The sequence below is a fragment of the Paramormyrops kingsleyae genome, chromosome 1, assembly GCF_048594095.1.
Source record: "Paramormyrops kingsleyae isolate MSU_618 chromosome 1, PKINGS_0.4, whole genome shotgun sequence".
Taxonomy (NCBI): Eukaryota; Metazoa; Chordata; class Actinopteri; order Osteoglossiformes; family Mormyridae; genus Paramormyrops; species Paramormyrops kingsleyae.
This window is the reverse complement of record NC_132797.1, coordinates 19,933,599-19,949,520: the sequence shown is the minus strand read 5'-3', so window position 1 is coordinate 19,949,520 and position 15,922 is coordinate 19,933,599. Positions and strand designations below refer to the sequence as shown.

Here is a 15,922-nt window from a genome sequence, read left to right as displayed (position 1 = left end):
AAAAATGAATAAAATGAAAAACAGACACATTCCATCCAGCTGCATTTCTTCTGCTGACTGAACATTAATCACCAAATGAGAGAGCAGACCACATCACAGCAGAGACATAATGGGTCATGAATTCACTCCAGCGCGAGGACAGCGGTCCTCTTTGTACCGATACAACTCACGTCTTTTGCGTTTAGGACAAAACTTCTGTCAAAGCGAATGCTTGCCGCATTCAGCCCAAACCACAGCCATATATTCTAAATGGAGAGCTGCACATCATTTAAATGGGGCCACCTAGCGGTAGCATGTGGTACTGTTCTAAAGTATCATACCAGATGAATTTCTAGACATGTAATATGTAATACACATAACACGCTCCCACCAGCACACTTACAGGCTCCTCACACTGGGAATTCCTTAGTCGCCTGGCAACGTCCAGTGCAGTTTCCCCATTTTGATTGGCTGAAGGGAAAAAAAATATATATTTCCATCCTTTTGATTAATGATGGGTCAGGAAGGTAAAAATGAATCATATGGCATAAAATTTAACGGCTCTGTGAGATGTCCATGCTAATATGTTTCCGTGTAACAGTGACCTTCACAGAACCAGCATGTGTTTCACAGTCCCAGAATCCTCTGGGGCAGAGGCAGAGGGGTGCGGTACTAACTGATGTCAGTGGCTGGCTTGCCCCTCAGCAGTAGCTTCAAGCACTCGTGCTTCTCGTAGATGCAGCAGTAGTGCAGGGCCGTGTTGCCGTTCTCCGTCTGCTTATCCAGATTGCCGCTGCACAGACACAAAGGGGGTTAGGGATGGGGGGTCAAATATTCCCTGAACACGTGGGGCATGTCACTCACATGCATGTCAGCTGCATTTCCTGCACCATCTACACAGCTACTAAAGATATTTTATAAGCAGGGGTGCACATAACTGGTACGCAAATACACATTCACCTTCAAGAACGATATGTGTGACAATCAATTGTTTGTAAAAGCGCAAATGCGTACTTATTTGTCCTTAAAGGTGAATGCGTACTTATTTGTCCTTAAAGGTGAATGCGTACTTGTGCACCAGTTATGTGTTATATTTATAACTTATTATAAATGGCTTATAATGAATATATATGCATAACAACTAACATCTGTATGACGCAGAGCACTGTCAGACAGAGGTGGAAAGGTCAGGTCCAGAAAGTACAAATCCAGACCAAGGTTTTGTTTCAACCAACCAGTTGAGTATAAAAAGTCACAAGTCACAGAGTACTCAACTGGTAGGTTGAAACAAAACCATGGTCTGGATTTGTACTTTCTGGACCTGACCTTTTAACCCCCTCCTGTCATATCATACTCAGAAACCTAATGGTCCATTGACCTGTATAATTCCATGGAAAACATTTAAAACCCAATATCAGATATTACAAGCTGTGAGTATAAAGAAGAGTACAAATGGACACAGAAAAAAATGTGCTTGTAGTCACTAACAAAAGTGTACATTCATTCCGGAATCTGCATCTTTTGTAAAATCTGGGTACGTTGAGAGTAAGATGCTCAAACCATAACAAAGGAGAAACATCATTTGTCTCCATCGGTGGAATCAATGGCCCTGCATGTGCCCGCTGTTTGGGGGATTTCCCCCCATCTGCACTCATCCTCCACAGCAGGAGAGGCCTCCTGTCTAAATCCTCAACTGCCAGAAGACTCATTTACGGCTCGCCCAGGCCTAAGCCCCTCGTCGCCACTCTCAATTAATGCAATTAATGGAGACTCCCGACACTGTCGGCTGCTCTGAATATCTATTCACAGACATCCTTCTAACACACGACATATTTTAGAATGAGCGAGCGACTGGATTGATTAATGTCTCAGCCTCAACATAAAACACACTGTGCTGCAAAACCACACACAAGTGCGACTTTTTAGCAGAAATATGCAATATAAAAAGGAATTCCCCCCCCCTTGTAACCAATTTAGCTCTATTTGGGTCAGCAGTGAGCAAACGCTTGAAGAGAAAGGAATAAATTAGGATGGAAAACACAGGAGTGACCCAGTTCTGCTTGCCTTCTGGGAGCCTGAGCTTGGGCTTTCATTCAACAGAGGGCCGTGAATATTGGGGCAACACTGCACCGTTTTTTTTTTTTTTTGGTGGTGGGGGGAGTGAAAAGGTAGCACCAGCAGACCCGCTGTGCAGCATTGCGGCTCGAGGAAAGGGGCTGAAGTACAGTCAGTGGGACAGATCGGTCATTCCATACCTATTCTGGACCAGGAAGTCAACCAAGTGCAGAGAGGTCTGGTCAGCTGTCCGCACAGAGTAGTGGAGTGCTGTCTCTCCTGCCTCCTGTAGGGGGCGACATAAATCCGGGAGACACTGTCATTAGTTAAACATCCATCAACACAGCATGGAGCACTTCCCCAAAATGTGGAGTGAACAGAGCCAAAGAGGGAAACATACAGAGACAGGGGGGACCAAACACACCAGCTGCAATATCTGCTTTATGTCTGACTGAGCATTTCCCAAGTCAATAACCTGAGCTTTCGACATCAGGGTCAGTAGCTCCAAATCACACTTTACATTTCACAGTTCAACCTCTGAAGTTATCCGAGTCTCAGCTAGACTTTTCATGCTACGTTGGGACTTCATACCCACCCACCCATCTATCCATTTACCTACTGATGCATGCATGCATCCATCCGTCATGTGGTTACAGTGACCCTGGACCCCGTCCCATGATGCACAGGGTGTGTATCACAGACGATGAACACCCTCGGAGTAAGCAGGCCTTGCTCACGACCGGCATGCGACCGCTCCCACCCACCGCCTCACCTGGCCCGTCTCAGGGAGGGGCTCCATTAGCTCCACCCCCTCGGCGTAGACCTGGATCAGTGCCAGCAGGTCACGTGACTTCACAGCTTCCAGCAGCTCCTTCAGCTTGGCGGCTGCTGACATGCAGGTCTTGCGTACGAACTTGTGGTCCAAGTACTTGGCGTTGATGAATTCCTTACGTGCAGTCCTGAGGGGTGCGGGGGGGGCAGTGCAGGGTGCAGACCACACACGAGACAGTGAGCGGGTGCCATGCATAGTCACATGACTTGCTCTCATCCATGCAACAAAACTAAGCACTTAAAAATAAAGTATTTGTTTTCATATTAAGATGCCACTAGCAGTGTTCTGGTATTTTTTCCTTTATCCACACCCCGCCCTACCAGTAACCCACCAGATATCACACCCCAACATGTTTACAGCAAGCCTGTTAACTGCTGTGACCAAGCATGACGCTACCAACTACAGTATTAGAAAAGCACTGCATCACCACAAACAACCAGGGGGACCTGTAACCCCATTTTAATCTAGCTTCATTTGTACCCCCCCAAAATGTTTACATTTAAATGATTGAGCTGTGTCCTCCTCAATATCCGCACGTGTCTCAGAACAGTCTAAGTCACACATGAGTCAGAGAAACGATCAAAGTGGTATTTTCAGAATGATCACTGAAGTCCTCCCCCACGACTGGTAATCAAGGAAAAGCAAACCAGACCAGGGGCGAGGTACTGCTCTGTCTGTCAGTGACCCAGACCAGGGGCGAGGTACTGCTCTGTCTGTCAGTGACCCAGACCAGGGGTGAGGTACTGCTCTGTCTGTCAGTGAGCCAGGCCAAGGGGCGAGGTACTGCTCTGTCTGTCAGTGAGCCAGGCCAAGGGGCGAGGTACTGCTCTGTCTGTCAGTGACCCAGGCCAGGGGCGAGGTACTGCTCTGTCTGTCAGTGACCCAGGCCAGGGGCGAGGTACTGCTCTGTCTGTCAGTGACCCAGGCCAGGGGCGAGGTACTGCTCTGTCTGTCAGTGACCCAGACCAGGGGTGAGGTACTGCTCTGTCTGTCAGTGAGCCAGGCCAAGGGGCGAGGTACTGCTCTGTCTGTCAGTGAGCCAGGCCAAGGGGCGAGGTACTGCTCTGTCTGTCAGTGACCCAGGCCAGGGGCGAGGTACTGCTCTGTCTGTCAGTGACCCAGACCAGGGGCGAGGTACTGCTCTGTCTGTCAGTGACCCAGGCCAGGGGCGAGGTACTGCTCTGTCTGTCAGTGACCCAGGCCAAGGGCGAGGTACTGCTCTGTCTGTCAGTGACCCAGGCCAAGGGGTGAGGTACTCACATGTCACTCGTCGGAGTAGGCTTTGGTGATGGGCAAGGGAGACATCCCTCCAGAATATCATTAAAACTACTATTTCCTACATTCTTGGCCAGCTGGGGGGAGAAACAAATGGTAAAAATTACAACAAACAGATGTATTAAACTATACAAGCATTAACTAGCAAATGTTCACATTTTGTTTTTAATTACTTTCTCTGAAGACGATGATGCAACACAGCCTGAAAATGGCTACATTGCATCAACTTCTCCAAATTCTGTATAAATCAATACAGCCAATAGAGATGAAATATAAACGTAGCATGGCGTAAGAAGGGGCGCACACTCGCACACTCACCAAGAGTTCAGAAGTGCCTAATTTATCCAGCTCCATGGACTGTATCCGCGAAATGTGAACCCCCATCTCCCGGTGAATGCCCGAGCACTCGATGCATGTTAAAATGCCCAAGTTTGTGGACAACCATTTGGGGTCTGGATAGAGTGGGAAACAACAGCATTATTTTATTAACAGTATGCCAAGGGATCTCTCAAGCAGTATTTCATTCTCATTTATAATATACTGAAACAGGCAGAAGTGAGGATTTCGAGGGGAAAAGTTCTGCTTTTGTGACACAAGGGGGCGCTTTACCCCTGCAGTCCCACTGCTGTACAGTATCGTGATCTGAAAGCAAGAGAGGATCTCAGTTCCTCCCAACAGTATAAACAAAACTGAGAAACGCTTCCAATTTCCAAACATAATACATTTGCCTAATAGGCGGGAGACAGCCAAAACTGACATATGTTCAACGATAAACATTTAGATTTGTATTTTTCTTAAATTGTATATATTTTAGATGGTTAGCTGATACTTTCGACAAGTTTAATAAAGTTGAATTTTTATCCATTCTAGGCCAGGATAATTCACTGCAGCCATTCAATAACTATGCTAACTGCTGGTCCGACAGCGGCCAATACACAGTAATGAGTCCAGGGCTTTGGATTTAAACAGGATTGGTTACACAGCTGATAAAATTCTTAATACTCAGAGTGATCTCTGAGATACAGACCACAGTGAGAATGTGGCAGGAATGAATGTCATGTAAACGATATGATGCGTATTAATGACATGGAACATAATACAATCATCTCCGTTATGCACAATAACGAGTGGGAAAAAAAAGTGGACAGAGCTGTAAGGTGGGGATCGCGCTTAAATTAAAAGATGAGCCAGTGCTGTGGGAGCATTCGTCTCTCTAATGCTGTATTTACAGGAGAGAGATCGGTATGAGGGGTGGGGGCAGGGGGTTTAGGGCAGAGGAAGCGGCCCTCTTGACACAGAGTACATAGCAGCTTCACGGAAAATCCTTCCCAAATCCTACAATGCTGCTTTCAGTGGATCTGACTCTCACCTCTGACACATAGAAACGGCCCGAATCGGGAAACGGGAAGGGGAACCTTGTCAGGCTGCTGACAGATCAGGGACAGAACCCAGGCCTTCCGGGTAAACGCACACCGGTCTGTTAAAGCGGCAGGAACCGGCCCAGGGTGCTGAGAGCTCGAGGATAGAACCAAGGCCTTGAGAGTAATTGTGCACCGGCCCTTTAAAGCGGCAGGAACTGGGCTGGGCCACTGCAGTTAATGGGGGAGGACACAGACAGCGAGTGGAGAGGATTACCGGGGCACCGCGATGACGAAAGGCTGACCTTTCCCCCAGCCAGTCAGTGACCCCCCCCCCCTGCCGCTGACGCAGCTGCTTTCAGTTGTTTTTTTGTGGGGGCTGAGAGCAGGGAGGCGGGGAGGATGATGCAGGTCTGTCTTAAAGGGGGCAGCACACTCTGAGAGCATAGTGAGGTGGGGGGGTCCAAACCACCTGACTGTTCTTCACTAGAACACACCCCCCCCCCCAGGTCACACCCCCATAGCTCCAGGGAAGGAAGCTGAAGTAGGAGTGGATTTAGCAGAGTAAGGGATGGCACTGAGATTCAGCTGGAAATGTGAAAGTTCTCCTCATGGCTGACGTCGAGGAGGTTTGGGTGTGGGGGGGCTGTCGTACCTGCAGCCCCGCAGTCGCAGCAGACCTCGTTGCCGGGCATACGCAGCACGTCCTCGATGATGGCCTTGGTGAGGTCTTCCAGGCCGTCCTCCCCGGCGCTCTGCTCACCCTGGAATGCCGTGTTCAGGGCCTCCTCCTTGCTGTTTGTCAGCACCGAGATCCAGCTGCAATCAGGCAGGACACGGTGGGAAGAGTCAGGACAGGCGTGCAGTGTCCCGGAGTGGCCCTCACGGCGCCCCACACGGCGCCCCACACGGCGCCCCACACGGCGCCCCTCACGGCGCCCCTCACGGCGCCCCTCACGGCGCCCCTCACGGCGCCCCTCACGGCGCCCCACACGGCGCCCCACACGGCGCCCCACACGGCGCCCCTCACGGCGCCCCTCACGGCGCCCCTCACAGATTAACAGAACGCTGGGGCCAAACTTCTGACTTCCAGATCAGCCAATTACGAAGGTGCCTTCATAGATACAGCGTGACTTTTTACTGAAGCTAAAAACATTTCCGCAGACTTTACAATAACGATGCCAGACTCAATTTAGATTTGTTAGAACAGCATTTTGAACAGCCTCCTCTAGCATATAAACAGATGCTGATTGTGGATCAATAGCTGCTCTACGCTGAGTGGTGGGGGCATGTGGGCGAAAGGGTCGAGCGACCTGGAATCCATTAACTCTGGTGAACATCACTCGGTCCATTTCTATCATCTGCTGCAGGAAAACAAAACAAATCGGAATGCCCACGCTGCGTGAGGCGACGATGGCTGTCAGGGTGACCGCAGTTGTTAGGCCTTGTGACACATCTGTATGATTTTCTGCCCCCTAACCACTTTTCAGGCTCAATGACAAAGTGTAACCTTTGTGTGACCACATTCATCATCCTGTCAGTTGCCCAATGGGGGCACCAGGCAGCAGAATCCAAGTATTAACATCTCGTTAGCTGAAGCTACCAATTTGCTAAGCTGTTTCACATTGCCTTGGATGATGTGGGCAGTGGTGGCTTGATGGTTAGGGAAGCGCACTTGTAATTGAAAAGGTTCGAGTCCCCAACCAGCAGGGCACCAACCAGCATGGCACCCCCAAGCACTGCTCCCCGGGCGCTGAATTTTCTGCCCCCTGCTATGTCACGACATCACATATGAGTTAAATACAGAGGACACACTTCATTGTTGTGCTGTGGTGTGTCAACAATGACCACTGATCTTCAAATTCTAAATGATGTGCTAGCATGGGTAACTCAACAGTCACACCACCTGCTGCCACATATAGAAGGAAAAAAAAAATCTCTTGTGTAATGGGTCAAGCCACCCGAATCATCCGGCCTTAGGGTATGTCGATTGACCTAAACTTTTCAAAACAACAACAACGCCGGCACAATAATCCAGCCAGGGTCGTGAAGGCTCAGACTGTGCTGCCATCTCACCCAGACTTAGAGTCACCATCCCCAGCCCTCTCGCTGAGCAAGCTGAAGTTCAATCACGCCGCTTAAGGCTCTGCTCTTCATTTGGTAACAGGCGGCCACTACGAGCGGTTAGAGGTTGCACGAAATAACTATGATCACTGTGGTCACCCCTTCACTCTCTGAAATAAAAATAAAACGGTCACAGGTCCGCTGTAAGGTGGCGGCTGAGATACTTCTGTGATAAAAAGACTTGACTATGACTCATACTTCCATCAGACTGGTTTCATTGACCCAATTCTAAATTCCCGGCAGAAGCCATTAAAAACGAGTGGCAGCGGTTTAACATGGGGCACACACTATTTTCCCACAGAAGAGTAAGACGACATTTTAGAATTTAGAGATCAGTGGTCATTGTTGACACACCACAGCACAGTGCATAACAATGAAATGTGTCCTCTGCATTTAACTCATATGTGGCATCGTGACATAGCAGGGGGCAACTAATTCAGCACCCGGGGGCGGTACCTTGCTCAGGGTACCGTAGTGGTGCCTTGCTGGTCGGGGATTCAAACCAGCAATCTTTCAATTACAAATGCGCTTCCCTAACCATTAAGACACCACTGCCCACGGGTTGCTAGGGATACAGGGAGGGAAAAAAAAAAAAAGAGTTGTTTTTTAAAAAATATTGATTCAAATATCGATTTGACAGGAAGAGGAAGCTGATAAGGTCACACCCCAACTCGTACGACGTCACCTTACAGCCCCATCTGCCCCCTTTAAGGAACAAGAGGACTTTATAACAGGGTGGCATGTACCCTATGAGTGGTACAAGCCAAAACATAATGTCCCCCATAGAGAACAATGAACTGCTGTATCTCAGAAGGATATTTAGCTGTATACTTAAGTGCATAAAAGGCTAAATAGAAAGTATCAAGGGTGTTTCTATCTACTGAAAAAAATCTGGGGCTGAATCGGGTTTAACTGGGGCTTGACTTTGTTTGACATCGGGGCTGAAATACTTGTGATTGGACCTGGGGAGTATACTCCCCTGTGTTCTCTTTTATTATTATTATTAATACATTGATACTTTTATTGATTCCTGTGGGGAAATGACCTTTATGCCTCCCCCTAACTTGCTCTCTGTAGGTGAGAGCAAGCTGGCCACGAAGGGCAGCCACCCGTTGCAGCTCCCAGGGAGCTGGGAGGTTAAGCGCCTTGCCGAAGGACCCGCAGAAGTGCTGAGGCTGGGCTCAAACTGGCGACCTTCTAATAACAGGCACAGAGGCTTAGCCCACTGAGCCACACGCTGCCCCCAAAGTAGCCTCATCAAAGTGAAATCGACCGGGTCAGCGTGAAATACCGCAGTCAGTGTGCTACAGCAAGGCAGTGGTCCAGGCTGCTGGGCGCCGCAAAGTCATTGGAAAGGCCAAGCCGGCTTCACGTAAACGCCGAGCCTGTCAGTCCACGGCCTGCCTCCCCTAGCACAACAATCCACAGCTCGAGAAACATCCTGCTCCATTTCGGTAAGGGCAAGCATTTCAGTAAAAACTTCAGTAGGTATATTTCATACCAAGCCACTACTAATGGGCATCTAGCTAAAATGTGAAGCGTGGCACGGTTGCCAAGCAACAGCAAATCCTACATGAGACAAAATGGCACGTCGGGGTGAAAGCTAGACAACCTCATACGAGATCAATCTGTATTTATCAGCATATTTCTATTATTTGTACTAACATGGAACAGACAGCCATTTTTAATATGTTAGATAGATTTCGGAGTTCATGCCGTCGGTAACAGAAATCCTTCATCCAAGTACATGTGATGTCCTTCCTTTGCCACCTTGCAGAGCCTTGGCGGCTCAACTGTGTTTATGTTTTGTTAATTTTCTTGGGAATATTATTTATGCTAATCTCAGATATGGTTTATTGTTACCGCATAGCCAGGACACTGAAGCAAATCAGAGGAGGATCGTAGATAATATTCTCTAAGCTCACTGTGGGAATGAGAGCTTTTCCTACACCGACAAACTGCTGTTCGGCAAGATGCCGTCATTTCCACATATTTGTACGCATATGTGTGTGGAGTATCACATGTGCTTGTCAGTTACCACCTCAGTGAATCACTAATAGTCCACAGTCCCAAATCCGCCCACATACTTACATCACAAATTCCTGTTCATCTTCAGCCTGAAAGTGATATGTCCGATTATCTGGAGAGATGACAAATGCGAAAGTATGAGAACAGGCAGTGGGGGAGGGGGGGTTCATAGGCCGTTCTGGAAAAACTTTAAAAGGTCCTTAATGCAACCAGGGGTGATTATAGAATTGTTAAGGTGGGCGGCATAAGAGGGGCGCAGCGTGAGGCTAAAGGCAGGGCAGCGTGTTGCCAAGCACAGCTCATTTCTCAGCACAGAGATTAGTGTAGAGCGTCCCTCAGTGCTTAGCTAAGCACAGTGTGCTCCTCAGTGGGTAGCCAAGCACAGCTCATTTCTGAGCACAGAGATTAGTGTAGAGAGTCCCTCAGTGCATAGCTAAGCACAGTGTGCTCCTCAGTGGGTAGCCAAGCACAGCTCATTTCTCAGCACAGAGATTAGTGTAGAGCGTCCCTCAGTGCTTAGCTAAGCACAGTGTGCTCCTCAGTGGGTAGCCAAGCACAGCTCATTTCTCAGCACAGAGATTAGTGTAGAGCGTCCCTCAGTGCTTAGCTAAGCACAGTGTGCTCCTCAGTGGGTAGCCAAGCACAGCTCATTTCTGAGCACAGAGATTAGTGTAGAGCGTCCCTCAGTGCATAGCTAAGCACAGTGTGTTCCTCAGTGGGTAGCCAAGCACAGCTCATTTCTCAGCACAGAGATTAGTGTAGAGTGTCCCTCAGTGCTTAGCTAAGCACAGTGTGCTCCTCAGTGGGTAGCCAAGCACAGCTCATTTCTCAGCACAGAGATTAGTGTAGAGCGTCCCTCAGTGCTTAGCTAAGCACAGTGTGCTCCTCAGTGGGTAGCCAAGCACAGCTCATTTCTCAGCACAGAGATTAGTGTAGAGCGTTCCTCAGTGCTTAGCTAAGCACAGTGTGCTCCTCAGTGGGTAGCCAAGCACAGCTCATTTCTGAGCACAGAGATTAGTGTAGAGCGTCCCTCAGTGCTTAGCTAAGCACAGTGTGCTCCTCAGTGGGTAGCCAAGCACAGCTCATTTCTGAGCACAGAGATTAGTGTAGAGCGTCCCTCAGTGCATAGCTAAGCACAGTGTTTTCCTCAGTGGGTAGCCAAGCACAGCTCATTTCTCAGCACAGAGATTAGTGTAGAGTGTCCCTCAGTGCTTAGCTAAGCACAGTGTGCTCCTCAGTGGGTAGCCAAGCACAGCTCATTTCTGAGCACAGAGATTAGTGTAGAGCGTCCCTCAGTGCTTAGCTAAGCACAGTGTGTTCCTCAGTGGGTAGCCAAGCACAGCTCATTTCTGAGCACAGAGATTAGTGTAGAGCGTCCCTCAGTGCATAGCTAAGCACAGTGTGTTCCTCAGTGGGTAGCCAAGCACAGCTCATTTCTCAGCACAGAGATTAGTGTAGAGAGTCCCTCAGTGCATTGCTAAGCACAGTGTGCTCCTCAGTGGGTAGCTAAGCACAGCTCATTTCTCAGCACAGAGTTTAGTGTAGAGCGTCCCTCAGTGCTTAGCTAAGCACAGTGTGCTCCTCAGTGGGTAGCCAAGCACAGCTCATTTCTGAGCACAGAGATTAGTGTAGAGAGTCCCTCAGTGCATAGCTAAGCACAGTGTGCTCCTCAGTGGGTAGCCAAGCACAGCTCATTTCTGAGCACAGAGATTAGTGTAGAGAGTCCCTCAGTGCATAGCTAAGCACAGTGTGCTCCTCAGTGGGTAGCCAAGCACAGCTCATTTCTCAGCACAGAGATTAGTGTAGAGCGTCCCTCAGTGCTTAGCTAAGCACAGTGTGCTCCTCAGTGGGTAGCCAAGCACAGCTCATTTCTCAGCACAGAGATTAGTGTAGAGCGTCCCTCAGTGCTTAGCTAAGCACAGTGTGCTCCTCAGTGGGTAGCCAAGCACAGCTCATTTCTGAGCACAGAGATTAGTGTAGAGCGTCCCTCAGTGCATAGCTAAGCACAGTGTGTTCCTCAGTGGGTAGCCAAGCACAGCTCATTTCTCAGCACAGAGATTAGTGTAGAGTGTCCCTCAGTGCTTAGCTAAGCACAGTGTGCTCCTCAGTGGGTAGCCAAGCACAGCTCATTTCTCAGCACAGAGATTAGTGTAGAGCGTCCCTCAGTGCTTAGCTAAGCACAGTGTGCTCCTCAGTGGGTAGCCAAGCACAGCTCATTTCTCAGCACAGAGATTAGTGTAGAGCGTTCCTCAGTGCTTAGCTAAGCACAGTGTGCTCCTCAGTGGGTAGCCAAGCACAGCTCATTTCTGAGCACAGAGATTAGTGTAGAGCGTCCCTCAGTGCTTAGCTAAGCACAGTGTGCTCCTCAGTGGGTAGCCAAGCACAGCTCATTTCTGAGCACAGAGATTAGTGTAGAGCGTCCCTCAGTGCTTAGCTAAGCACAGTGTGTTCCTCAGTGGGTAGCCAAGCACAGCTCATTTCTGAGCACAGAGATTAGTGTAGAGCGTCCCTCAGTGCATAGCTAAGCACAGTGTGTTCCTCAGTGGGTAGCCAAGCACAGCTCATTTCTCAGCACAGAGATTAGTGTAGAGTGTCCCTCAGTGCTTAGCTAAGCACAGTGTGCTCCTCAGTGGGTAGCCAAGCACAGCTCATTTCTCAGCACAGAGATTAGTGTAGAGCGTCCCTCAGTGCTTAGCTAAGCACAGTGTGCTCCTCAGTGGGTAGCCAAGCACAGCTCATTTCTCAGCACAGAGATTAGTGTAGAGCGTTCCTCAGTGCTTAGCTAAGCACAGTGTGCTCCTCAGTGGGTAGCCAAGCACAGCTCATTTCTGAGCACAGAGATTAGTGTAGAGCGTCCCTCAGTGCTTAGCTAAGCACAGTGTGCTCCTCAGTGGGTAGCCAAGCACAGCTCATTTCTGAGCACAGAGATTAGTGTAGAGCGTCCCTCAGTGCATAGCTAAGCACAGTGTTTTCCTCAGTGGGTAGCCAAGCACAGCTCATTTCTCAGCACAGAGATTAGTGTAGAGTGTCCCTCAGTGCTTAGCTAAGCACAGTGTGCTCCTCAGTGGGTAGCCAAGCACAGCTCATTTCTGAGCACAGAGATTAGTGTAGAGCGTCCCTCAGTGCTTAGCTAAGCACAGTGTGTTCCTCAGTGGGTAGCCAAGCACAGCTCATTTCTGAGCACAGAGATTAGTGTAGAGCGTCCCTCAGTGCATAGCTAAGCACAGTGTGTTCCTCAGTGGGTAGCCAAGCACAGCTCATTTCTCAGCACAGAGATTAGTGTAGAGAGTCCCTCAGTGCATTGCTAAGCACAGTGTGCTCCTCAGTGGGTAGCTAAGCACAGCTCATTTCTCAGCACAGAGTTTAGTGTAGAGCGTCCCTCAGTGCATAGCTAAGCACAGTGTGTTCCTCAGTGGGTAGCTAAGCACAGAGCGTTTCTCAGCACAGAGTTTACTGTAGAGCGTCCCTCAGTGCATAGCTAAGCACAGTGTGTTCCTCAGTGGGTAGCTAAGCACGGAGCGTTTCTCAGCACAGAGTTTACTGTAGAGCGTCCCTCAGTGCATAGCTAAGCACAGTGTGTTCCTCGGTGGGTAGCCAAGCACGGAGCGTTTCTCAGCACAGAGTTTACTGTAGAGCGTCCCTCAGTGCATAGCTAAGCACAGTGTGTTCCTCAGTGGGTAGCCAAGCACAGCTCATTTCTCAGCACAGAGTTTAGTGTAGAGCGTCCCTCAGTGCATAGCTAAGCACAGTGTGTTCCTCAGTGGGTAGCCAAGCACAGCTCATTTCTCAGCACAGAGATTAGTGTAGAGCGTCCCTCAGTGCATAGCTAAGCACAGTGTGCTCCTCAGTGGGTAGCTAAGCACAGCTCATTTCTCAGCACAGAGTTTAGTGTAGAGCGTCCCTCAGTGCATAGCTAAGCACAGTGTGTTCCTCAGTGGGTAGCTAAGCACAGAGCGTTTCTCAGCACAGAGTTTACTGTAGAGCGTCCCTCAGTGCATAGCTAAGCACAGTGTGTTCCTCAGTGGGTAGCTAAGCACAGAGCGTTTCTCAGCACAGAGTTTACTGTAGAGCGTCCCTCAGTGCATAGCTAAGCACAGTGTGTTCCTCAGTGGGTAGCTAAGCACAGGGCGTTTCTCAGCACAGAGTTTACTGTAGAGCGTCCCTCAGTGCATAGCTAAGCACAGTGTGTTCCTCAGTGGGTAGCCAAGCACAGCTCATTTCTGAGCACAGAGATTAGTGTAGAGAGTCCCTCAGTGCATAGCTAAGCACAGTGTGTTCCTCAGTGGGTAGCTAAGCGCAGAGCGTTTCTCAGCACAGAGTTTAGTGTAGAGAGTCCCTCAGTGCATAGCTAAGCACAGTGTGTTCCTCAGTGGGTAGCCAAGCACAGCTCATTTCTGAGCACAGAGATTAGTGTAGAGTGTCTCTCAGTGCATAGGTAAGCACAGTGTGTTCCTCAGTGGGTAGCTAAGCACAGAGCGTTTCTCAGCACAGAGTTTAGTGTAGAGCGTGCCTCGGTGCATGGCTAAGCACAGTGTGTTCCTCAGTGGGTAGCTAAGCACAGAGCGTTTCTCAGCACAGAGTTTACTGTAGTGCGTCCCTCGGTGCATAGCTAAGCACAGTGTGCTCCTCAGTGGGTAGCTAAGCACAGAGCGTTTCTCAGCACAGAGTTTACTGTAGAGCGTCCCTCAGTGCATAGCTAAGCACAGTGTGCTCCTCAGTGGGTAGCTAAGTGCAGAGCGTTTCTCAGCACAGAGTTTAATGTAGAGCTTCCCTCAGCGCATAGCTAAGCACAGTGTGCTCCTCAGTGGGTAGCTAAGCACAGAGCGTTTCTCAGCACAGAGTTTAGTGTAGAGCTTCCCTCAGCGCATAGCTAAGCACAGTGTGTTCCTCAGCACTCAGCTAAGCGCAACGTGTCCTGTTAAAGATCTGCACTCCAGAAGAAGGATGTGCCTGCATCAGCTTCCACCGGGGTCCCATGTAACGACAGGTCACGGCTGACATTTCAGGAACAACAGCGCCTCTATCCGCTCGCGCTGGGGCCACCACCCCCATAGCGCAGGGGCCCCCACCCCCATAGCGCTGGGGCAGACTCACGGGAAATGAGGTCGAAGCACTTCTTGTCCTCGGGACTGGGTTTCACCTGGCAGGTGAGCAGGTTGAGCTTCACCGGCTGCCTGTTGGACTGGAGACAGCAGGAGAGTTTGAGAGCCATTTTAAGGCAGGTGAGTTAGACGGTGTGTCACACAGACAAGTTTCCTGCAAGGCTGGTCACACACACACACACAAACTATGTGCCTGTGCATCTATAGAGATATATAAATAAAGTATACATATAAAAAAAAATGCAGATGTGGATATATATGTAGACATATAATACATATTTTTTTCTTATATTTACTAATTTAAAAAGCATCATTTAAAACAATTACTTAAATTACTTTTTATATTCAGTTGCTTAACTGATGTTTTTACCGAAAGAGACTTCAGAAATGTTACTCATTTGCATACAACAGTGTCCTTCTTGGAATTTGATCCAGAAACCTAAAGGTTACAGCTTTGCCCATCCACTGCTAAGCTTTATTAAACAAAACTCTTGATTTTCTATGACCGCTTAAGCCTAAAACATCCCATAGGGTAGAGTGCGAGAAAGCACACTGGCAGCATCGGGACGACTGCAGCCAGGTCCCTCCTAATGAGCGTCACAGATGATCTGGCCTGATCATGACACACAAAGACTGGATATAAAAGACTGTCTAATTGGCTGATCCCAGATCTAGGACCTCAGCACCAAATGGCAAACACCGGACACTAGATTGAGAGGTGGGACCACTTATGCTTGGGTGTGGTGCTGGTGGGTCAGTAGGACAGCCTGCTTCCCTCTAGTATCAATGAAAACCCCCCTGTAGATGGTACAGTCTGCTAGTTGAGAGACCACACCAAGCTACTGGTTCATTCCAGTCATTAAAGATTCACTCAGCACTCAGCTAAAGAGCAAAGCTGTCGCCCCAGGGCTCGTCCCTCTTTCTCATTCAGCGTTATCGATAAAACCAGGGCGGCCAAATCAATCACACAAGGAAGGTTCCTCAGCTCGCCCTGCAAAAGCCCGACATGCACTGTGAGCTTCAAAGTTAGCCGCCTGTGAGACACCTCTAAGTCATACGTCCGCGGCGGCTGACCCCCAAATAACACAAAGCTCCTTTAGCATGAGAAAACAGACATCGCTGCTAAAACGGCACGTTTTTCTAAATTTGCTCTCTGTTGGGTTAGCTTA

At 49.1% G+C, this 15,922-nt stretch overlaps 1 protein-coding gene across 4 annotated transcripts in view; it reads right to left on the bottom strand.

Annotated features, from left to right (window-relative positions):
* The window catches only part of asap1b (ArfGAP with SH3 domain, ankyrin repeat and PH domain 1b), a 93,355-nt gene that overhangs the window by 10,247 nt on the left and 67,186 nt on the right, over nucleotides 1-15,922 (bottom strand). For all 4 annotated transcript variants that reach the window (XM_072711477.1, XM_072711481.1, XM_072711491.1 and 1 more), the window contains 9 exons: nucleotides 14,746-14,833; nucleotides 9,715-9,763; nucleotides 6,155-6,318; nucleotides 4,460-4,593; nucleotides 4,127-4,218; nucleotides 2,807-2,993; nucleotides 2,235-2,320; nucleotides 657-772; nucleotides 383-450 (listed from right to left, as the gene is read on the bottom strand). In XM_072711477.1, coding sequence (XP_072567578.1) covers nucleotides 383-450; nucleotides 657-772; nucleotides 2,235-2,320; nucleotides 2,807-2,993; nucleotides 4,127-4,218; nucleotides 4,460-4,593; nucleotides 6,155-6,318; nucleotides 9,715-9,763; nucleotides 14,746-14,833 — 984 coding nt within the window. The remainder of the gene's footprint in view (nucleotides 1-382; nucleotides 451-656; nucleotides 773-2,234; nucleotides 2,321-2,806; nucleotides 2,994-4,126; nucleotides 4,219-4,459; nucleotides 4,594-6,154; nucleotides 6,319-9,714; nucleotides 9,764-14,745; nucleotides 14,834-15,922) is intronic.